At 44.2% G+C, this 23,967-nt stretch overlaps 1 protein-coding gene across 3 annotated transcripts in view; it reads left to right on the forward strand.

Moving 5' to 3' along the window:
• Window positions 1-23,967, forward strand: part of WAC (WW domain containing adaptor with coiled-coil) — a 106,886-nt gene that overhangs the window by 54,732 nt on the left and 28,187 nt on the right. For all 3 annotated transcript variants that reach the window (XM_067542562.1, XM_067542561.1, XM_067542560.1), the window contains exons 4-7: window positions 5,061-5,167; window positions 6,175-6,290; window positions 6,382-6,494; window positions 7,818-8,126. In XM_067542562.1, coding sequence (XP_067398663.1) covers window positions 5,061-5,167; window positions 6,175-6,290; window positions 6,382-6,494; window positions 7,818-8,126 — 645 coding nt within the window. The remainder of the gene's footprint in view (window positions 1-5,060; window positions 5,168-6,174; window positions 6,291-6,381; window positions 6,495-7,817; window positions 8,127-23,967) is intronic.

A 23,967-nucleotide genomic window follows, 5' to 3' on the forward strand; every position in this document is an offset into this window, starting at 1 on the left:
TTATTCGACTGTGAGTTTGCAGTTGGGGGTATCCAACCAGCAAGCACTGTTCGGAAGATACCAATTTAACATCTGGTAGCCACTGAAAAGCTTCGCTGACTCTCTGCTGCAGGCCTCCAGTTGAAGGCCATTCAGTTGGAAGTTGGAGGCCATTCTGGAAGAAGGAAGAACGGTGGCTAGGGGCTCCCTACAAGCAGCATCAGACGCAGCAGATTCTGCGGCATCAATGAGGAGAGCATCCTGGCTCCAGTCATTTGGTGTCTCGACGGAGGTCCAACAGTCCATTCAGGACTTCCCCTTTGACAGTACAGCCCAGTTCGTTGACAAAAAAGACTAGGCTACATTGGCTGACGGATTCGAGGGCTACACTGCGCTCCTTGGGTTTAGGCACTTTAGGCTCTATCAGCTGCAGTAGTTTGGAGGGCAGTATTGTGGGAAGCCCTACAAGAAAAAGAAGAGGGTCTGTACACATTGCCAGGACCACTCACCTCCTCCTGCTCCTCAGTTGAGTTCAAGCCACCACCCCTCGGGGGGAAAACGAAACTTTTGAAGGTGCACCCAAGAGTGACCTACCAGCCAGTACCCAAGATCCAGACTCCCTATTATTTTCCTCCCTCCTTGCCCCTTTTCTTCCAGTCTGGCCTGCCATAACATCGGACTGCTGGGTACTAAATGCAGTAGCTACTGGTAACACCCTGCCCTCCCACCCCCCTTCCCAGTCCCTCTTCAGGGACTCCTCTCACCAGCAACTCCTTATACAGAAGGTACAGGCCCTCTCGCAGGTGGGCACAGTACAAGAGGGCCCTCAAGGACTGAGTAGGAGAGGCTTCTATTCCCAATACTTTCTGATCCCAAAGGTGAAAGGAGGGTTAAGACCCATCTTGGTTCTGTGAGGCCTCAATAGATATCTCAAGAAGTTGAAGTTCCGTATGGTTTCTCTGACAGCCATCATTCCTTCTCTGGATCCTGGCGACTGGTACGCCACCCTTGACTTAAAAGATGCCTATTTCTATCTTTTCAGGCCACAGAAGATTCCTATGATTTGTGGTGGGCATGCATCACTACCAGTTCACGGTGCTCTCCTTCTGCCTGTCCACCGCACCCTGCATATTCTCTGAGTGCATGGCGGTGGTATCAGCCCATCTCAGGCGCCGAGGGATGCAGGTTTTCCCTTACCTGGGCTACTGGCTCATCTGGGGTCAGTCCAGAATGCAAGTCCAATGCAGCATCGAGGTCGTGCAAGCCACCTGTCAAGTGCTGGGCCTGCTAATAAATTAATAGAACTAAATACTTACACCTGTCCAAAGGATAGAGTTAATTGGGGCAGACTTAGACTCTACATGAGCCAAGGCACTCCTACTAAGGACCCAGTTCCTGACAATGTCGGAACTCATAGCCCAACTCTTGGTCCACCCTCACCACCGCAAGGGTATGCCTCAGCCTACTGGGCCATATGGCAGCTTGTACTTACATGGTCCATTATGCCAAACTACACCACACACCTTTGCAAATGTGGCAGGCAACAGTATACTCCTCATCCAGACACCCTCTGGACACGATACTCATGATCCCTCCACAGGTCTTACTGCCCTGTCATGGGGACAAAACCATATCATATACTGACAAGAGTGCCATTCGTAGCTTCGTGACAGACATTGTCATTCATCTCAGATACCTCAGAACTAGGATGGGGAGCTCATCTTAGTATGCTGAAGACCCAGGGCCTCTGGACCAGGGATGAACTAGCTCTGCACATCAATGTCAGGGAACTAAGAGCAGTTCGACTAGTCTGTGAGGTGTTCCTACCCCATGTCTTCAGCAAGGTTGTGAAGGTTCTCACGGACAATAGGGCTGCAATGTATTACATCAACAGGCAGTGTGGGGAGGGAGGGCAGATCTTTCTTTCCCAGGACCAGGTTCGGCTTCTGCACCCAGACCTGGCCTCCCTGCACCTGATGGCGTGAATGCTTCTTGGCTGAGTGGGGGAGAACGACACTGCTCAGCTCAGATCCAGAAGATTCTGTAGGAGAGCGTCCTACCTGGCCAAATGGAAGTGCTTTGCTTGCTGGGCAGCTCACCATAACATCTTGCCAACAAAATCACCTATCCAGGTGATCATGGACTATCTGCTGCATCTGAAGCAGGAAGGTTTGGCTGTCTCGTCTGTTAAGGTACACGTTATGGTGCTGTTGGCCTTCCACCTTCCAATTCAAGGCAGAACAGTTTTTTCACACAAGATGGTGGCTAGATTCCTCGGAGGCATGGAGAGGTTTTTCCTTCCACTTCAAGACCCGGTTCCCCAATGGGATCTGAACCTCGTTCTCCTCCAGCTCATGAGATCGCTGTTTGAACCGTTAGCTTCCTGCTACATCACACACCTGTTGTGGAAGGTAGCATTCCTGGTGGCAGTCACCTCTGTGAGAAATTAAAGGCCTGACCTCAGAACCTCCGTACATGGTCTTCTGCAAGGACAAGGTCCAGCTTCGACTTCACCCCTTCGTTCCTGCCAAAGATAGTTTCCCACTTCCATGTCAACCAGGACATTTTTCTACAGATCTTCTGTCCAAAACCTCATCGCTCCAGTGAGGAGAAGCATCTCCATTCTCTCAATATTAGGAAGGCCCTTTCGCCACATCACACAGCTCTTCGTCGTGATTGCTGACCAAAAGAAGAGGTGTCCAGTGTCATCCCAGCATATTTTGTCGTGGATCACTGCCTGCATTCGAGCATGTTAGGACCCCATTCCACGAGTGTTCAGGCGTCTTCAGTGGCCTTCCTGGCATATGTAGTGATACAGGATATCTGCAGAGCCGCTACATGGTCTTCATTACATACCTTCATGTCCCACTATACCATCATGCAGCAAGCTTGGGACGATGCTAGTTTTAGCAGAGCTGTTACAATCATCATGTCCATGAGCTCCTGCCTACCTCAGGTGGTACTGCTGCTAAGTCACCTAATTCAGAATGGACATGAACAAGCACACGAAGAAGAAAGAATGGTTACTTACCTTGTGCAACACATCTCCAAGAACAGTTACATGTCTATTCCACAACTCATAAAACTCCTCTTAGTTGGCAGTCCGGCAAGAAGGAACTGAGAGGGAAGGGGGGCTGGTGGCACCCTATACCTGGGCGCATATGTGTGCCGCTGCAGGGGGAGCTGGAGCTGGCCCTATGGATACCACTAACAGAAACATTTCTGGCACCAGTGCATGTGGCACGCACACACATCTAATTCAGAATGGTCATGAACAACAAATCTTGAAGAACAATAGTTACGAGGTAAGTAACCGTTCTGTCAGCTTCATGGAAACAATGCAAAGACACTCGTCTACCCCAAGACCAAGTGAAGGAAGCCAATTTAGAGTTTGAAGCTTCACTTAGGGTATATGTACACTGTAGCAGTGGGTGTTACTTGCAGTTTCTATAGACGTAAATGGGCTATCCTTAATCTAGCTTGCCAAAAGGAGTGGTTAGGATGCAGCAGTGTTGTCCACGTGAGCTGCAAGTCACGCCGTCAGCTGCAGTGTAGATGTGCTCTTAGAGAAATAAAGTTAGGAAGAATTTTTATTTTCAGGAAGTATGCTTCTTGATTTCTTATCTCCAGAAAATCCTTATCTGATTTACCTCAGACTCATTAGTCTACCTTGGCACAAGACCATATATGTAAAACTTCAGGCATATATAGTTCTGGCAAAATTAGGAGGGTGGTTAAAATCCTTCTGAGGGAAAGGTGGTTTTGAACTTAATTATTGAGAGACTTGATGTCACTATAATATTGTTAGGTCAGGGAACATTCCAAGGGCGTGGAATAGCTTATTAAGGTAATTTTACTATCTAACTTTTAGAATTCTGGGAAGAAACTAAAATTTTGTTTCTATAAAACTGATAATTTTTTACTATTATCACTTGTATGTAAAAAGAACCTTTTTAATGAACAAATCTGCTACATATATGTATTCATTTAATATCCAAATGCAATGTTAGATGTAAAAATAATCCGTTTGTGGTGATTTTTTTTACTATTTTTTTCTGATCACATTGGTTCTGCAGAACAATGAGTGATTTAGAGTCTGTTGTGGTTTGTGTATCATAAGGAAATTGTTAACTAAGGCCAAATAATTGAGCCATTTTCTATCCTCTGTTATCCTTGTACCGCCATAATCTTTTAGTCATGAGGTACAGTCAGGAAATACTACTACTTTATTTTCAGGTTTTAGGCTGTTTGTAGGGATGGAAGTTAGGAAACTATCTTTTTTTACTTGAAAAAGAAAATTCTTTTTGAAATTTAAACATGGAACTCCACAATGCTGCTGTTAGTCCTTATAGGGTATGACTTCACTTTATCTTCTAGGATTGAGCACCAGTTTTATACTGTCTAGTCAAATACTATATAATCTTTAATTGAATACTGTAAAGTATACTTAAATTGTGAGTATTGCAGCATGACTCAGATTTTCCATCATTTTTATGACTATCTTTGTTGAAACTTATCACTTCTCTAAATTGTAGTTTTTCATATTCCTTATATTAGATACAACAAGGTTATTTTAGCTCATTTTATCAGAATGGATGGAAAAATGTTATTCAGTCCCAATTTGATCAGTTGATAACCTTGCTTTTGTGGCCTCGCTTAGTTGGAGCTGCAGTTCATCTGCTTTCAAATTCCTAAATTCTAATGGGCCCGATAGTTGAGTCTCTTCTGGAGAAACCTGGATTGAACTACTCAAATACATGAATTGCATCTAACCAATCGATTTTTTTTTTAAATGTCATAGTTAAATTATTGGTAGAATGTGAGGAAGATATTTTCACATAGCTGCACCATATAAATTATATGTAAATCAAAGACTGATAGAGAATTCCACAAACTTCTTTAAACTTTCACTTAATAGAGATAGATAGTGAAGTGTCTCTGATATGTGGATGTGAGGGAGCATAAAAATAAGATATATGGCAATTTTTAATTAAAACATTGACATACTTCCATGCTCTGAAATACAGATATGTTTAATTTGTATAAAAGCATTCATGGTGAACTATATTTGTGTGTTTTAGGGACCAGTTACTCTCCACAAGAAAACTCGCATAACCACAGTGCTCTTCATAGCTCAAATTCACATTCTTCTAATCCCAGCAATAATCCAAGTAAAACTTCAGATGCAGTAAGTATTAATGGTCATCAGTGTCCAAATATGATTTACGCAGTTCTATATACACTATTTTTGCTATTTTTGATTACATAATGGAGGGTGAAGTTCTGCACATTGTATTAAATTAGTAAGTGGTGATTATAGACTAAAGATGGATGGAACAGCATTCCAAATTACATTTGGTAGAGATTATATGTTGTTAGATGGTTTTGGTATAGCTAATTGTTTTAGGGTTTCCAGATGTACCTGTCTTGCCTTTGACAGTTTTAACCAAAAAGACCATATAGCTATGGAAAAAAGTACTTTCCCTAAATATATCATTGGCAAGGATCTCACTCTGTTATCTTGGTTCCCCAGCAGTAGACTCACGTAACTCCCCAGTCTTTATATTTTTTTGGACCCTTATGGGCAGCAGTAATAGGATTTTGAGTGTCTTCGCTTACTGGTTAGCACACATCACTTCCTATGTTTTAAGCACTCAGTTGCTAAAAATTGCTGTGATTACACAGGTTTGTGCTAAAAATTGTATTGGAGTATGGGGAAAAACAGAGCTAATACTCCAAATGTTATTTTCTAAAATCTTACATAACAAAAAGGTTAAAGGTTTGATTTACATCATCTGGAAATTTTGAGGAGGTTCATCAGCTGCAGAAATATAAAACGCAAAATCACTAACATATCTGAGACCTTCATTTAGACAATATTGATGTTACAATGATCCAATGAATGTTGCACCACGTCAACTTATGCTGTAATTTAGTCAGGGCTTGTAAAAGGAGATAGGAGAAGCTGTGTATTGTTTGAAGCAGCTGGAATACAGTACTGTTGCATTTAGGTGACACAGGGATCTTTGTATTAAGCCCTAACATAGCGAGAACATTTGTCCCCTACGTACAGTGGTAATGTTTCAAAATGGATGTGAAGGAACTTTGCAACTTTGAATATATTGGAATCTGTGTAATTTATTTAAAAACAGTCAAGTAGTCTTTTTTTCCAACTTTGTTGTTCATGTTTTCAAGTCCTATGATTCTGCGGATGACTGGTCTGAACACATCAGTTCTTCTGGCAAAAAATACTACTACAACTGCCGAACAGAAGTTTCACAATGGGAAAAACCAAAAGAGTGGCTTGAAAGGTATAGATATGCTTTTATTTTATAATCAAAGTATATAATCTAAAAAATATTGTACTTGATTTGAGGTCTTACTTTATTTGTGTTTTTGCAGAGAGCAGAGACAAAAAGAAGCAAGCAAAATATCAGTTAACAGTTTCCCAAAAGATAGGGACTACAGAAGAGAGGTGATGCAGGCAACAGCTGCCAGTGGGTTTGCCAGTGGAAGTATGTTTTTTTTTTTTATACAGTTAAATGCTTTTGTTTTGTGTGCATTGATTATTTCCTCTCAGTGCTTTTCTTTGACAAACTGAAAAAGAAATCTCTTTTCCCCAACCTGTGATTTTTGTGGCAGTGAGACAGGTTTTTTCTGAAACCTGTCGTAACTACAGACAACTTCTCCAAATGTTCTTGCCCATCTATGTTGTCTCAGAGTAGCTTTGAGCCTATCCAGTTAGAGCATTCAGTTACATCTTTGTTCCATGTTAGTATTCCTTTTTTTGTAATTGTCACTCACTGTGTGCTAATACGTGTGCAGCATTTGTTCTTCAACTTTGAAGACAGTCTTGTTCTGTGAATCCTGTGACAGTCTTCTTGCAGCATTTTTTTTTGAGTGCTTATGAAACTAAATATTTACAAAGGGCCTGACTATTATCCCTGTTTCTTTATAAATCACAGGTGAATAACATGCTATGTCTGAAGAAAACACATTTTGTTTTAATAGGTGTTGCACTATTTAAATAAAATGCATATTTCAAGAAGAATAGAAACAGAAATTGCATATTGCAAAAAATATTTGCTTTTGTGTATTTCAGATCAATTTGCAATATTACCAATGGTAAGGTTGCATGACAGATGAGAAACTAGAAATCAGGAAGGATGAAGCATTCTATAGATGCTTGTCATGCCCCAGTGTAACATATTAAAGTCACTATTGTGTGACAGCATGCAAATTAAGAAGTTAATATATGTTAAACTGTTTTAAGTTTTATATGCTAATAGTCAAAAGTGGCTTAAAGCTGAATTTGTCTGGTTTTTATCCTTTAAAAACAAGAATTCAAAATTTGGTTGTATTAAAAAAAATTAAACATGAGACAAATATAGTGTACAGAAGAGAAATTAATAAAACATGAACATTTTGCATTGAGAGGTCTGCCATAATTTAGTGTCTCGGACTAAATATAGCATATGCAAATATTACATTTTGGTCCAGGTGTTAAACGAAATCTTTAGAAATGACCTAAAACTACAGAATAGTTTGTCCTTAAGCAAATTACTTAACTGGAATTCTAAATTGAGCAAAGGTCTAAAAGTGTTTGGGAAGGTGCATGTTGTCAGTGAGTAAAATCAGATTTTGTCTTGCTTGATAGTACTGAGCTGCTAGTAGTTATTGTGTTGACAGTTGAGATTTTTTTTTTAAATAATGAAAGCCTAATCAAATGTAAACATTGGTATTCTACTGAATTACTCATAGTCCTTGCAGTGTTAGTGAAGTTTCTAATTTAATCTTTTTTCCTTATTGCAATGTTCGTTGTGAACCCTGAACTACAGTGGAAGACAAGCATTCCAGTGATGCCAGTAGTATACTCCCTCAGAATATTTTGTCTCAGACAAGCAGACACAATGACAGAGACTACAGACTGCCAAGAGCAGAGACTCACAGTGGTTCTACTCCAGTACAACATCCCATCAAACCAGTGGTTCATTCAACTGCTACCCCAAGCACTGTTCCTCCTACACCATTTTCTCTACAATCTGATCACCAGCCAAAGAAATCCTTTGATGCTAATGGAGCATCTACTTTATCAAAACTGCCTACACCCACATCTTCCATCCCTTCTCAGAAAACAGAGAGAAAAGGTATGTCAGATAAAACTGTTTTATACTACTCAATGTTACAAGTTGAATTTGAGTTGTTGATTAGAAAGTATGACCTCTAGAACTTAAACACGTTTTTCCTGTTGACCTGTGCTTGAAACAGTTAATTCAGCCATGATTTTTAAGATACGGATTGTCAGTTTCACATTAAACCATGTTTGTCACAATCTGCTGATCTGACTGAACTTTGAATTCATAGATGATAAAGCAGAAAAAACCACTGTGGTCATCTAGTCTGACTTCCTTTATTACACAGGCCGTAGGATTTCCCTAAATTAATTCTCACTTGAACTAGAACGTGTCTTTTAAAAAAAACATTGACACTTCCAGGCTTGCCATTTTCATGCATATTCTGCAAACTGTATTTCAAATTACCTTTGCTAAAAGAGTGCATAAAATCCTTTCTATGCTATTTTGGAAGTTTGCATTTCCTCCAGTTTTCAACATAACTGTAGCATTAATGTTTCAAAGCCATCTTGGACCCATGCATTCTTTATCAAGTGTTGTATTTCATTGGGATTCCAATAAGAAACTACTCAAGTTTCCCTATAAAACTACACAGGAATATAATTATTACATTTGTGGAAATCAGCTGAGCAGTTATGCTCTTCTGTATATAAGAAGTTTGATCTTGAAGAAATGGGTGGTATTTAATTTTAACTGTCTTTATAATGTATTGATTCTTCAATCTTAAAATGGCTTAAAGTTAACTGTTTGTTCCTGAAGCATCTTCTAGAGGTACCAGGCAAAGATCAGGACTCCATTATGCTTGGCACTGTCCAAATTAGAATTTTGAATGTCCTGAATAATTAGTTTGACATATTTATAGAGAGGAAGAACTGATTGAGAATGTGAGAATAGGGGTGCTTGATATCAGAGAGCATGAGGTACTACAGTTCAGCATAGGCCCGTGTCTACACTACAAACTTTAGTCGACGAAAGGTACTTCAGCATATAAAGCCCATCATAGTTAGTGTATTTCTTGTTAGTGTGCGTACTTGGCTCCTTGCGTCCGAACTGCGCATACTCACCAGGAGTATTTGTGTGAATGTTGATGTGACAGATGTGTAGGAAGGTGCTGTAATGGAGTTCTTTTTCCCTGGACTGCAAAGACATATGAGCCCATGATTGTTGAACCTGTAGGTCCACAAAAGTGCAGTATTTGTGTTTGCTACCTGAGAAGCCCCATTATATTCTAATGCATCTCTCTTTCCTTTTTATGCTGAAACTCTTGGGCCTGTCTCTTGTCTGCTCTTTCGTTCTGCTCACTACCTGCAATGTTCACCTTCCAAGCCCTTTGTTCATGGTTTGATGCAGTACTGGCTTGCAGGAACTCATTGAACATGTCATTCCAAGTCCTCTTCTTTCTCCCTAGCTGGCTCAGGTGTTCCACAGGTGTGCAGCATCTGCAGATAAAAACACAGAGGTGCCATGGTCAATATAGTCACAATGGAAAGCTAGAGTTAAGATTCAAACATCTTTTTCCTTGCTCCCCTGCAGTTTTAAGACAGACATGGTTATTGGCACTTGTATTTTGGAGTCTTTGTGTACAGCACCACTCACAGCACCAGCCATGGTGATGATGGCCTACCAGGTATGAGGGAAATGAGACAAGGATAGCTCAGTTGCATGAAACTGAGAGTAGAGCTCTGCGCAGATACAAAAATGTGGATCTGCATCCGCGAGAATCACCTTGTATCGACTCGCGATCTGCACTGGGTCTTTTATCTGTATCTGCATCCACACCTGCAGCAGCATACTATCTCACAGTGCCTTTCAAGAGGAGTGTCTGTGTGCAAGCGTGTGTACTGTATATAGGATCTCAAAGGTGGAGAAGCAGCTGTTGGCAGCTCATAGCCTATGAGGCTGCTTCTCCGCCTTCAGGATCTTATATTCTCTCTCCCCACTGTATACAGAGGAAAGAGAAGTGATAGATAAAGACAGGCAGCAAAATCCCCCATGTGCCTATCACTGCAGTTTAAGCAGCCTAGCAATTTAGGAAATCTCTCCCAACTTCACCGCTATATCAGATCAGTTGGAAAGGGAGGCAGTGGACTGACTTTGCAGGTCTATCACCTCCCCTTTCTCTATATAAAGGGGGAGAGGGGAACATAGGATCTTGAAGGCAGAGAAGCAGCCTCATAGGCTGAATTGCAGACAGCTGCTTCCCTGTCTTTGAGATGAGATCGTAAGAGATCCCTTGCCTACAGTCCCTGGCTCCTGTATCCACTGCCAAAAGAAGGGGGAATGGAGAATCAAACCTTCATCCCAAGGCATTGAAAAATGGAGGGCATGGGAAGGAGCAGAGTCACCTGATCGGGGATATGGGGAAGAGATTCATCTCCCACCTAGCTGTCCGACTCCCACAGCTCCCATACAGGTGTCTTGGCCCCTCCCCACATCCCATATCCCAGCTCCTCACTTGGTGCTGTCCTGCCCACTTCTCCCATGACTCAGGACCACACCATTTGGTCTTAAAACACGGTTTCTTGCTCTATCTGACTTGGACTCGCCTGGCTGGCTTCAGATCAAACCACTAAGCCTGGAAGGGCAGGGGCAGTGATGAGATGCCCGGCTCTGGCCACCACTTGTTGTTAAAGCTGTGCAGATACAATATTTGGATCTGCATCCGATCCGCAAAAATGGTCTGCGGCTGTCTGTGGATTTGAAGGTCTCTAACTATGAGTATAGGATAGTGGCAGTGGATACTAGCACCATTTTCCCCAGGCGATAGTGATTTTAGTTAATATTTCACTCCTGAGGGTAACAAAGACAGAGCGCACAGCTGCTGCTTATGTCCCAAAGCCCCCTGGGCCCAGTTGTTGCTAGCTTGTTAACTTCAGCAGGCACCACTGCAGTAATCACTTACTAGCATGGGAAAGTGTCTTACCATGGAGGAAGAAATAAGTTTGCCATCCATTACAGGGTTGCCAACCGTCTGAAAATTTATAGACAGCTGGAAAAAAAAATGTACAATTTTAATACTGTCAGTAAATCCATGAATAAATGAAAGTGTCAGTAAAATTGGGTAGAAATAAAACGTATTTTGACATTGTCGTTCAGAATCACTTCTTATGTCAAAAAACTACACTGACCATGACTTTTATCAATTTCCTGTTTTCTGTTGTTGCACATGTCCAAAGAAACTGATTGATCAATTAACTGCAGCTAATCAATTGCATAATTCCAAATTCCTGTGTACAGAATATTGAGAGTGAGTACACACTTTTGTGACATTGTATTGTTTATGGTATTTTTAGTGATGTCAGTAAAAAGTTAACCATGTCAGTAAAAGAGATCAACGTCAGATCTACATGTCAGTAAAAACTAAAATGCAAGGTTGGCAACTCTATCCATAGAAACCTTTGGGAGAGGATTGCAGAATACCGCCATGAAAATTTCATCAAGATCTTTTAGAAGGATTCAGGTGACATTCCTGTGTATAGAAGCTGCACCACGTGGTCCCCATTCCTTAATGCTAGAGGGGAATGAAAAGCAAAAAACTCTACTTCTGTGTTGTACCGTTATCTCTTGTAGTACGAGTAAATTAATGAACAGTTGATGTGTCCTCTTAAATTGGGGAAGCCATCCCTTTAATGGCAAGTGATGGTCCGTATTCTACCCCACTGAGATGGTTACACATGGACGTCATGCACCCAGAGAGAATTTTGAAAGTAATGTCTGTTGGTTCGTGCATATGCCCTGTCTCGCCTCTTGCTTCTGTCCAAGGCGATAAATGGTAGGGCAAACAAACTGCATCTCCAGTTCCTTCTCACCGCCGCATGGTCCGAGTCAGAACTTTCTGTCCTTGTCTGATGCACTTCTAAAAATTAATAATTGTAGATAGTTTTACCAGTTTTATCTGTAGTTTCTACTAGTTTCTCTTTTCTAGTTTCAATAGCTAATATTTTAACCTTAGTTTTAGAGTAATTTCAGTGTTTTTCCCCACCCTCATATCTTAAGGTGGATACTGGACTGTGCCCAGGACTCTGGGCTTCAAACTCCGTGCCTCCTTGCTCATGGTCCTTCTTGGTCAGCAGTAACAGTCAACACTGCCTCTGCTGCCTGGGAGAAGCTCACATTGCAGCTAGGTGTAGTATTTGCCGGTCCTTCCCCAACTGGACCCGAGAAGGCTGAGCACTTCATCTCTGCCAGTATCTCATGAAGATGGCCATGAGACTGCACTCAGACCCAGGCTGGAAACTCCTCCTGTACATCGGCCTGATTCAGTGAGGAGCATTCTTCCCACTACTACATCCGACTCCAGTGCCAGTGGGACTACTCCCACTGACCCTGTGGTGGGGCCTAGTTGGGAGGATAGGAAGCATTTCCATAAGCAGGGTGCTAAGTCTTCCTCTAAGTCCAAGAAAATGGACGCTTTCACCATTAGGTTGGCCCAGGGGGACAGAGCTTGTTCCAAGTTCCACAGGCACGAGAAGACGACCTAGAAACAATGGGATCCAGCAGTTCTGGGTGACGAACCATCGGTACCACCATCCCCAGCACGCACACAGCACAAGACCTGCCCATACTGGGATAGTCCTGAGCACCAATAACCATGGCTAGGAAGGAAAATGCCTCTCACACCAAGAAATTCCAGATCCGTGGCTGCACCCCAAGAGGTCTTTGCCTTACCAGACCAAGAGTCTCATCCTGCATTGGGCTCCTCCACTTCCAGGGAAATCAGATCCCTTTGCTGGGATGTGCCTAGGATATGGGGGTGTCTCTCACCCTACTTGCCTGTCCTGTACATAGTTCCATCAGCTCTGATTGTACCACTATTAGAACCTAAGTCCACCTTTTCCTCTTCCGACAAATTGGAACTGGGAGAAAACCTGCTTCTTCCACACCATGCCTATGCACCATCATGAAGATGTGCAGCTCCATGGGAACAACTACCCCCTCACTCTCCCCAGAGCCACTACTACCCCATGCTATGGGGAGCCTCACAACCTCCTGCAGATCTGGCTTACTGGCCATATTAGGGGCCCTGGGCACAGCATCCTTCTTCGGAGCCCACCTGATCCTTGAGAGAATACCCCCCTTTGAGCAGGTTTGCTGATTCAGCAATGGAGGAAGAATATTACACCCAGTCCCGATGGTTCTGCCAGAGCCAGCTAGGTTCCCATCCTCACCGGATATAGCTGTATCATTTCACTCTCCACCAAATGACTTCAGACAACTCCAGGAGCTTCTAATGAAAGTTGTGAGGGAACTCCAGATCCCATTGGAGGAGATTCAAGACTCTCAGTATAAGATACTGTTTTTCTTTGAGTGCTTGCTCATGTCAATTCCATTGTAGGTGTGTGCGTGTCTCTGTGCACCATTACCAGAACTTTTTTTCCCTTTAGCAGTACCCGTAGGGCCGTCTCTGGTGTCCCCTGGAGCCCCGTGCACATGCCACGGTATATGAGGTGCTGCTGGCCATATGCCCCCTCAGTTCCTTCTTTTTGCCTGTGACGGTTGCTGGACGACTTTCATTACAAGTGTTCTTAGTCCCTTTTGTTCTCCTCCTTAATCATTTGCTGTTTATCTTAGTTAGGCAAATTAGTCTTTAAGTGTTGTTAATAGTGGTAGCTAGTCACTTAGGATAGTCCCAGCTGGGACTTTGCCTGGAGCGGGGCATGCCCCAGTCACTGGGCTTCAAACCTTGTGCCTCCTGTGGGAAGGCCTTTCGACTGAGTGACCCCCATGATAGTTGCCTAAAGTTCCTGGGGGAAGTGCATTGTAAGGACAAATGCAAGAATTGTAAGGCTTTCAGACCTCAAACCCAAAAAGACGGAGAGATCTGCTTGAAAGCCTTACTAATGGAGGCAGCACTCAGACTGGCCTCTGAACCAACCCGTTCTACCTCGGTACCTAGTGTGGCATTGGTGCAGAGTGCACCATCAGCACTGGCCCTGCCCTGGCACCGGACTTCTTTCTCTCTGTCGAGGAAGAGACAGCGAAAGCAGTGTGCAGAGCGAGTTCGCTCCCCCACACTGTCCAAGAAAGCAGGGTCGAGCATGAGGCCACACTGAGGTCAGACAATGGAGACTCGCTTGCTACCACCGGAGCCTATGTCTCCAACCAAAGAGCCACCCCCAACTCCTGGAAGTGGGAGGGCGTCTCTGCCCCTGCCGTCGACGTTGGAGACATTTCATGTGGCACGGACCTTGTTGGCCTTGCCCACACTTCCCCGGCCTCTGCCCAGAGAGCAGGTGCTGGTGTCACAGGGGAAGCCTGCGTTGGGGCCCCCTGGTTGGCTTAGGCAATCTCCGAGGCCTGGGGGACGATCTCCAACAGCCTAGTTGCCCCAAGTGGAAGGGTCGACAAGGCGCTGCTTCCCGAGAAGTCACTCTGGGTCACGGTCACCAGAGCACCCCTCATTGGCGGGGCACGGAACGAGGTCACCCTCTCTGCACTGGTCGCAGTCTCTGGCACCAGGCGAAGCTCGTTCCAGGAGGCGGCGCTTGTCTGGGTTGCCTACAAGAGGCTGCTCCATAGAAGGAAGCCAGCACCACTCCCGCTCCCTGACACCGAGGAGTTTGACCACACCAGTGCTGTGCAGAACCCAGAGGCAGACTTGGCACTGAGGGGGAAGCGGCACTGTAAGTCATCGGTGCCCAGGCGCCGCTCTGGGTGTTCTAGTTCATGGTTGGAGCATGATTTTCTGCATCAGCACTGGTTGTGGCACCAGGGCTTGTCATCATTACGATCGACTGTGCCAAGAGGTCATACTCCAGAGCGCCGGACCACCCACAGATCAAGTCATTGCTCCCCCATCACTCCGCACTGTACAGTGGGAGCCTCTATTGCAGCCCTACCGTGGTCATCTGACAGTGACTCAGTGTGCTCTTGAGGGGACGGCCACTGAGAGAGTCATCGCTGCCACCAAAAGATGCCAGAGCACCTCTCTGCTCAGACAGCCCCGGGATGGCCTCAGGGGCAGTGGCCACCCCAGTGGCCATATTGGGAACCTTGGGGGTTTCCATTGGGGCCTGGTCCGTTGTCGTTCAAGTCATCTGGGGTGCAGTCTGCACCACCGGCACCGGAGAAGGGCCATCATTAGGCCTATGATTACGATTCGGACCCCCAGGATGGGACTTCTGTTGGGGCCCCTCATCAGTGGGAAGGGATGCCACCACCCACCGCACCTCTCCAATCCTCCTCCTCTTTTCCAAATGAGGCGGTCACCCAGGGACCAACGGCGCCCCTAGATGATTTCAGAGTGCATCAAGAGCGTCTCAAAAGGGTGGCTTCCAACTTGGGGTTGGAGGCAGAGGAGCTAAAGGAGGCATCAGACCGTCTCTTTAATGTCCTGGTAGCGGGTGCTCCAGCCTGGGTTGCCCTCCCCGTGCATGAGGGGGTATTAAAGATAGTGAAGGCCCTGTGACAGACCCCTTCATCAGTGGCCCCAAACTCTAAGGCGGCCGGAAAGAAATATTATGTCCCAGCCAAAGGATTTGAGTACCTTTCACCCACCCTTCTCCTAGTACCCTGGTGGTAGATGCTGCCAACCAGTAGGATGGGCAGGGACAGCCCGGTTCCACACCCAAAAATAAAGATAACAAGAAATCGGACTTGTTCAGGAGAGAGGTTTATTCGATGACAAGCCTGAAGTTCCGCATTGACAATCAGGAGGCTCTCCTGGGCAGGTACAATTTCAATCTCTGGGTCTCTCTAAAGCACTTTGCAGACGCTTTGCCCCAGAACCAGGCACTGGACTTTAGCACCTCCAGGAGGTGCTAATTACGGTGGCTAGAGCAGCACTGCAGGCGTCTTTGCATGCAGCAGACTCGTTGGGCAGAATCATGGCCTCCGCCATCTGTATGTGCAGGTGACCGTGGCTGCAATCCTCAGGTCTGTCCCAGGAGGGCCAACAGTCCATCCAGGACCTCCCCTTTTACGAGTCGGCCTTGTTTTTGGACCAGACAGATGCGAAATTGCATGGTCTGAAAGACTCGAGGACCATGCTCCACTCATTGGGTCTTTATATGCTCAAGCCTCAAGGCGCCAGTTCCATCCTCAGGGCCAGCAACAGCCAGAGATACCAGCCACAGTGGTTCACGCCCTACAGACAAAGGGATAGAAATAGGGGGTCTAGGAGATGTCCATGAACACCAGGGTCCACCTCAGTCCCTCGGCAAGGGTCATCTGGGCGATCCAGTAATCAGAGGCGGTCATTTTGAATATACGCCCGAGGACGGCATTCCAGCCTGTTCTGTGGATCTCTCCCTTCTCCTCAGCCCCAGTCAATTTCCTCACTTCACTGGGAGTCAGTGTCAGCATTGAGAAATCATGGACTTTCTACTCCTGAAATTTAGACTGAATGCTAGCAAGTAAATCCAGTACTGCTTGTCAAAATTCTAGCTAATTTTGTTGATGATCTAATCTTATTTTTCCCATGATACTATATTATGAGCAAGAATTACTCTTCCTGGGCTTCAGACAGAAAACTGATCAAAATTGCTCGAAGAAAGTATTCACATTCATAATTAGCTATTTATCAGTTGAAACGTCAGGTTGAAACATACACAAAACCACAAGTTTGAATTATAGCTAAATTAACTCAACCATTAATATTTCTCAGGTATAAACAAAATTCCAGGTCATTTATGGTGTGTAGAGGCTCATTGAGAAGATCCACTCAATATTCCTGTTTTCTGTGGACATTAGTTTGCATGGAACTTTTTGGCCAAAGAGACATACAAGGACAACTACCTACTGTGTTTAAAAAAAAAAAAAAAAAAAAAAAGTACCCTTCCACATTCCTATATAATGCTGCCTAGTAATTTGTCTGTCTTTGTTGCTTATGTCCCAGAGGTGGGTGCATATTATTAGTGATATATATCTCAATAGGTAATTGTTTGTGAAATGCAATACAGTGATGCCTTTAATTCTAAAGCACTTTACAGATATAGAATATGCAGTTCGTAAAATACTTTCGAATTAAAGGCATCATATAAATGTAAAATACTATATTTAATTTTGTCATCAGACATCCAATTCAGTCAGTCATTCTTTTATGGTCTCTTCTAGAATTTGAAAATAATTTGAGGTTGCTTTGCTAGACTTAAAAGTATATTTTGTTTAATTCACTGATCTGCCATGTCAAACCTTTCATTAACTTTCTCCTCTTATCAGTGACCTGATGTCAAGTGGGTTTAAGCCAGTGTGTATATAATATTGTTTTCGTAGCTGTGTTATCTTCCCAATGTGTTTATGCAGTAATTTATTCCCCAAACCACTTTTTTCAGCTCAGCCTCTTTTGCTTCAGGAGTATGTTGAAATCCCACAGAGAGATTGCATGAAATCTCTGGCTGTACTATAGCTCAGCTGTTAGCAAGTAGTCTTCTTTCCACTCAGTGGCTTGTAGTAGTGGAGAGTTCCTCAATAATTATTTGACCTCTGCGCTTTGATTTGAATGTTCGTCAAAATCTACTGCTTATGTTTGTGTTCTCTGAGTGCTGTTTATGCAGGTAAAGTGTGGGGTTGCTTTTCCTACAAGAACAACCTAAAGTGTGGGGTTGCTTTTGGTTACTTTATCTGTAGATTGCATTACCTATTTTCCCCTTTCTAATTCAGTTATTGAATGAATGCTATATTTTTTATCCCAGCATTGTATGTCTGTCTATATGTATGGGGTACTTTTCTTTCAGCGCTCCTATATATAGACAGCAATTTGCTTTGTGTACCAACTTAGCATGTTGGTCAGAGGAATATTGTCATGTTGGTTTTGGTGTTGATACTGGCAGTTTAAAGCAATTGATGAGTGTCAGATGAGCTTCTCTCTAACTCTCACCTTTCTTTGATGCACCTCTACATTCTGGAGTAGTCAGTTGTATTTCTACTGACAGTTCTATTGCATCGTCTTTGCAGTTTGTGTGTCTTTGAAGGGCTGCCTTTTTATCACTTCATTCCCACAATGTTAGAAAAAATTACACTATAGAGGGTGTTGCAGAATTCTTTACATTTTTTCAGACTCATCTGCCTAGTACTGATAGTTTACTTTTCATGTCTTGTCTTACTATTGTCAAAATAAAAGTTAATATCAGTGCTTGGAATCATTGATTCAGTAATCGTACACAAGAAAAACAAAATAAACTACTTCAGTACTTAAGAGAATCTGAGCACAATTGGCGTATCCCAGTAATAATCAGTGTCAGCTGTAGTTGGCTAGCTCTGTTTATGAAATGTAGTGCTGGGATCTTGCATGGAGTATCTCCAGTTGTTGCTGTTGATGAATATTTTATATTGTGATAGCACTTGGAGGCCTTATTGGGTCATAGCTCCATTGTGTTAGGCCCTATAAAAACTTTTTAAATCTCGGTCCCTGACCCGAAGACCTTAGTTTACTGAAACACCAGACATAATAGGTTTTCGGGCGAATGAGAGGACAGAATAACAGAAAATAATAGGAATGTTCTAGCCCAATCTAGTGTTTTGTACAGTTCGTAATCAGTAACAGTAATTACAATTGGTTACTTGCCTAGCCATTATTAGATGGCAACTTTCTGTAAGCAATACAGCAGGGGTGATTTTTTTTAGAGGATAAAATGTTGATTTCATGGATTTTAAGTGAGTTTTTTGACTGTGTGAAAGGGGTGGCATGGGAAAAAGCATAAATGTGTCTGTGGGAGAAATAGTGCCCTACATAATGTTTGAACCCTGACCTTGAAAGGAATTGCTGGGGCAGATATTAGCCTGTCATTTCAGTTATTAGACCCATTTTTGAGATTTTCAGCAAGCTGCCTCTTATGATAAATTTTGTGATATGTATACTTGTCCCTAGGAAGACTACCTAATTCAACATAGACCTCTTAACTACTGTCAAACAGACATTATCACTGGTCGGTCAGATTCCAACTATTGTATCTTCTCAGAGGAGTGTGATTTGTAAAGCACACTATTGTTCTGCATTCCAGCTGTCTCATGTAGACCCTGCTGGTACACTCTGAAAAGGTACCAACAGGACTACATTAACGTAAACTAGGTATCTTTTTTGAGCAGGGTGTACACAGAGCAGTTAGTGTGCTTTACAAAAAAACACCCCTCCATTGTATTTTGCTGGGGTTATGTAGACAAGCCCTAAATCTTAAAAAGTAATTCTCTGCTCCAATCTGGTCTAGATACTGTTTAAAGAAGTTCTTTACATCACATCATAAATTATTTAACTCTTTATATTTAAAAATATATTTTTTTCTTATTTTCTCAATCCTATTTCCTCTGCTTGCTTATTCTTGCCTTCCTTATATTACAACTTGCATATAAATAAATTCCTGTAACTTTCCCATTGTTTACTAAATATATGTTAATCTGGAACAGACATCTTGTTTCTAGTTGCTCGATAACTGTCTAGACTATTGGCAATGAGACACATTAGCCTTTTTTTTCCCCACATTGTTGTAAGGAAAATAATTTCATGTATATCGCAACTAAAAGTGATTGGTCTTTCTGTAGTCTTTAAACAAACAAAACCTGAAAAATGTCTGTAGCCCAAAAAGGTGAGCTCTAATATGTTTAATTTGACTAATTCAGGAGATATTTAAGTGGTTACTGAAAGCCAGTGTCTCAGTGGAAGCATGATCAGAGAGGAAAGATGGATTGACTGTTCCGATGAGTGCATTAGCAGTACATATCTCACAGATCTGGAGGTCTGCTAATGTTAAAAATTCATCTACAGATATTTAGTCGAATTGATATAATGGGAAAGCAATTCTGCTCTTAGCTCCAATTTACATTTTCACAATAAGTGAAAGCTCTTCCATGGACAAAGTACTTTCATGAGGATTGTGTCTAAAGGCACTTCTTTACTTTAACCTTACTTAAAAAAGTTAAAAAGTCTTGTGTCTTACAAATTTCTATTCAAGTGTATCAGCCATAAAGAGTTCTGCAGCACTCCTCAGTAGTTTCACCATCATTATCCCAGGCTTCTGTGACTGTCCTTACAGTTTTAATATGTCAGTATTTTTAAAGAGTAAATTTGTTCCTTAACAGGATCAAATTTTCGTTCTTTCTTCTTTGAGTGCTTGCTCATGTCAATTCCAGGTAGGTGTGCACTTGTCACATCATCAGTCACCAGAAGATTTTTCCCCTAGTGGTATCTGTGGGGTCGGCTCTGGTGCCCCCTGGAGTCACTCCCTTATGACGCCATATATAGGGCCCTGCTGACGCCCTGCCTCTTCAGTTCCTTCAGACCGCCCGTGACGATCGCTGGAACATAGCTCTTCTTTTGTTCAGCATGCTGTTCTCCAGTGGGCTTGTTCATACATAAATAAATAATTGAGTAAATAAGTAAATAGTTGAGATTTATCATTAGTAGTGATAGTTGATAAATTAGTATAGTTAGAGTAGTTAGGATCCTGCATATCAGAGTCTTTTCCCCACTGTCCCCGGCGCCAGGGCATGCCTCAATCTCCTGCCTTTTAAGCCTTGCAAGGCCTGTAAAAAACCTGTGCCAAGAAGTAATCTGCATTCAACTTGTCTCAGGTGTCGGGGAGAGACCCATCAGAGGACTCACTGCAAGATCTGCAGAGGTTTCTGCCCCATAATCTAAAAGGAAATCCATCCTAATGGAGGCAGCTCTCTGATTCCCGGAACAAAGTCTGGTGGAGCCAAGACTCAGCACTTCAGCTTCGGTGTGCAGTGCACTGGCATCGGTAAGAGAGACTATATATGCATAGAGACACTCAGCACCGGCAGGCCTCACCAGCACTGAGGGACGCTGCACGTGAAGAGATGCAGCACCACTCTCAATCCCTGGACCCACGTAAAAACCAAAGATGATGAATAGGGGACGCTTGCCAATGCTGAAAACATCTGGAGTGTGGCCTACGTTGGGCCACTCCAGTCCCGGACCTTCGAGCGCAGTACTGTTGACTCCAGCTCTGCTGAGGACTCTGTCAAATCTGGTGTCCTTGCACTCCCCACCCAGGGAGAGCCATGAAGAGGAGTTGCAGCTCCCTCCATGCCAGAGACCTTTGAGGCAGCGAGAGAGCTCATAGAGGGCACAGCACTGACACCTCCTCCTAGGTGGGATCAAGATCAGGACCCCAGACCAGCAGGTTCCCAAAAGCTCCCAGAGCCAGCAAGCCTTTCATGATGCCACAGTCACCCTCCCCACGGCACCACATCACCCTGGTCACCTAGAAGTGAACAGTACACCTTGGACTCTGAGGCAGAGTCGTATAGCTCAAGAAGGAGCCGGCATCATTTGGGCAGACAGCACCTGAGGGTTGAATTGGCACAACCCCTCCCCATGCCTTGGCCTCCTCAATGGTAGATGCCAGCCCAATAGCCATTCTGGACCCTGTGGGCATTCCACCAGGTGCAGGGGTTGCACTCTGGACAGCTGCTTTCACTTGTTTCCGAGAGCAGAACCGTATCAACTTATGCAGTTGGGTACATATCACATGGCAACGGACACAGCACCAAATCAGGGCCTGATCACTGCGCTCAGGCCTGGCACCGAAGACAAGCAACCAGTACCGCAGGACCCGTTGGGTGCCGAAAGGCAAGAATAGGGCACGGTGCCAGTCAGAATTGCTGCTTCTTCATCCCCGGACAAAGCAGCAGTGGGAGCAGTGGCTGTGCCTACTGTGGAGGACAGCGGGGCTCACCAGGAGCTGTTGCACAGAGTGGCACAGAACATGGGGCTCCAAATAGAGGAGGTCTCGGAGAGTGCAGACCCCAGGCTTGATACTTTACCCCCGGTGGTTCCCTCCAGAGTCGCTTTGCCATTAATAAAGACCATATGCAACACCACAAAGTGACTGTGGCAAGCTCCGACCTGTTTGACTCCCACAACAAAGAGAGTGGAAAGAAAGTAATTTGTGCCTTCCAGGACCATGGGTACTTCTATATTCACCTTCCACCGGGATCACTTGCGGTGGTGGCAGCTAATGAGTGTAAGAGGCAGGGCCAACAAGGCCCCACACCAAAGGCCAAAGACACTCAGAAGCTGGACCTTTTCGTAGAGAGGTGTACTCTACCGGGGGCTCCAACTCCCCATTGTGAACCAGCAAGCTATCCGAAGCAGATATGCTTTTAACTTTTGGGGTTCCACGTCCAAGTTTGCGGAGTCAATACCACCAGACTCCAAACCGGAATTCACAGCCCTAGTAAATGAGGGTAAAGCAGTGGCAAAGGCCTCACTCCAGACAGTACTCGACGTGACAGACGCAGCAGCCCATACTATGTCATCCAGCATTGTCATGCAAGGAAGTTCCTGGCTACAAGCCCTGAGCCTCTCTCATGAGGTCCAACAGACTATTCAAGACCTTGTCTTTGAGGAACCAACTCAGTTCTCTGAACAGATGGATTGCAAACTTCACAGCCTTAAGGACTCTCAAGCTACCTTGAAGATCCTGGGTCTTCACACCCGGGCACCTCAAAGGAGGCACTTCAGACCTCAATCCCTGCCTTGGTTTTATCAAAATTAGCCAAGCAGACTATAATTGAAAGAGGGGCAGGAATCACAGGAGGTGGCCTTTTCCACCTTTCTCCAGTCAAAGGCCCAGACCCATAAGACAGTCTTTCACTCTCAAACAAGACTTTTAAGGGTGCACCTGAGGACGGTGCACCAATCAGAGACTCAGACCCCTTTTAATTTCAGACCATCTGTCTCATTTCTACCATGCGTGGGCCCAGATCATGTCAGACTGTTGCGTACTACGCGTGGTGGAACTGGGCTATTCTGTCCAATTTTCTTCCCTGCCTCCTACCCATCCACACCTTCCCAATCCCTCTTCAGTGATCCCTCTCATGAGCAACTTCTACTACAAGAGGGACAAGCTCTCATAAGACTAGAAGCAGTGGAGGAGCTGTGGGGTAAGGGATTTTATTCCCGATATTTCCTAATCCCGAAAACCAAAGGCAGGCTCAGGCCCATCCTCAACCTGCAAAACCTCAACAAATTCATAAAGAAGCTGAGATTCCTCATGGTCTCTTTGGCCTCCATTATTTCCTGTCTGGATCTGGGGGATTGGTATGCCGCTCTCTGCTTGAAAGATGCATACTTTCATGTGGCCATCTTCCCAAGTCACAGAAGGTTCTTCCAGTTCATAGTCAATTGGACTCGCTACCTGTTCACAGTCCTACCTTTTGGCCTATCTCCAGCCCCTCGCATATTCTCCAAATGTATGGCAGTAGTCGCTGCATTCCTGAGGATGCGGAAGGTGCACGTCTATCCTTTTCTCAACAACTGGCTAGTCAAGGGATGCACCAGGGGGCAGGTGGAGGCAGATGTGAACCTGATACGGTCAACGTTCAAAAGTCTGGGGCTCTTGGTCAATGAACAGAAGTTGACTCTCATGCCCACTCAGAGGATAGAATTCATTGGGGCGATGTTAGACTCGGTTCAGGCCACGGCATTCCTCCTGGAATCTCGTTTCCTGTCCTATGTGGCATTATAGAGGACTTATAGTGCTACCCCATCATCACGACTTGAATTGCCTGAAGCTGTTGTGGCACATAGTGGCATGCACATATGTAGTTCAGCATGCAAGATTACACCTTAAGCCACTTCAGGCAAGGCTAGTCTTAGTGTACCACATAGACAGAGTAGTCTAACTTCCTCCCTCAGTGATTGAGACCCTAGATTGTTGGCTCAGATCCTCCTGCACGTACCCTATACGGCTTTTCTCCACACCTCACCCTTCACTTTGCCTAGTGATGGACATCTCGGCGATGGGCTGAGGAGCTCAAGACCCAAGGTCTTTGGTCTCACGCAGAACTTTTACTCCATATCAGTGTCAGAGAACTGAGAGCACTATGCCTGGCCTATTCATGTAGAAGGCAAGTGTATATTGGTTATGACAGACAATTCAACAGCAATGTTTCA

Source organism: Emydura macquarii, unplaced genomic scaffold, assembly GCF_026122565.2.
Source record: "Emydura macquarii macquarii isolate MOO-44397 ecotype Brisbane River unplaced genomic scaffold, CSIRO-AGI_Emac_v2 contig_719, whole genome shotgun sequence".
Taxonomy (NCBI): Eukaryota; Metazoa; Chordata; order Testudines; family Chelidae; genus Emydura; species Emydura macquarii.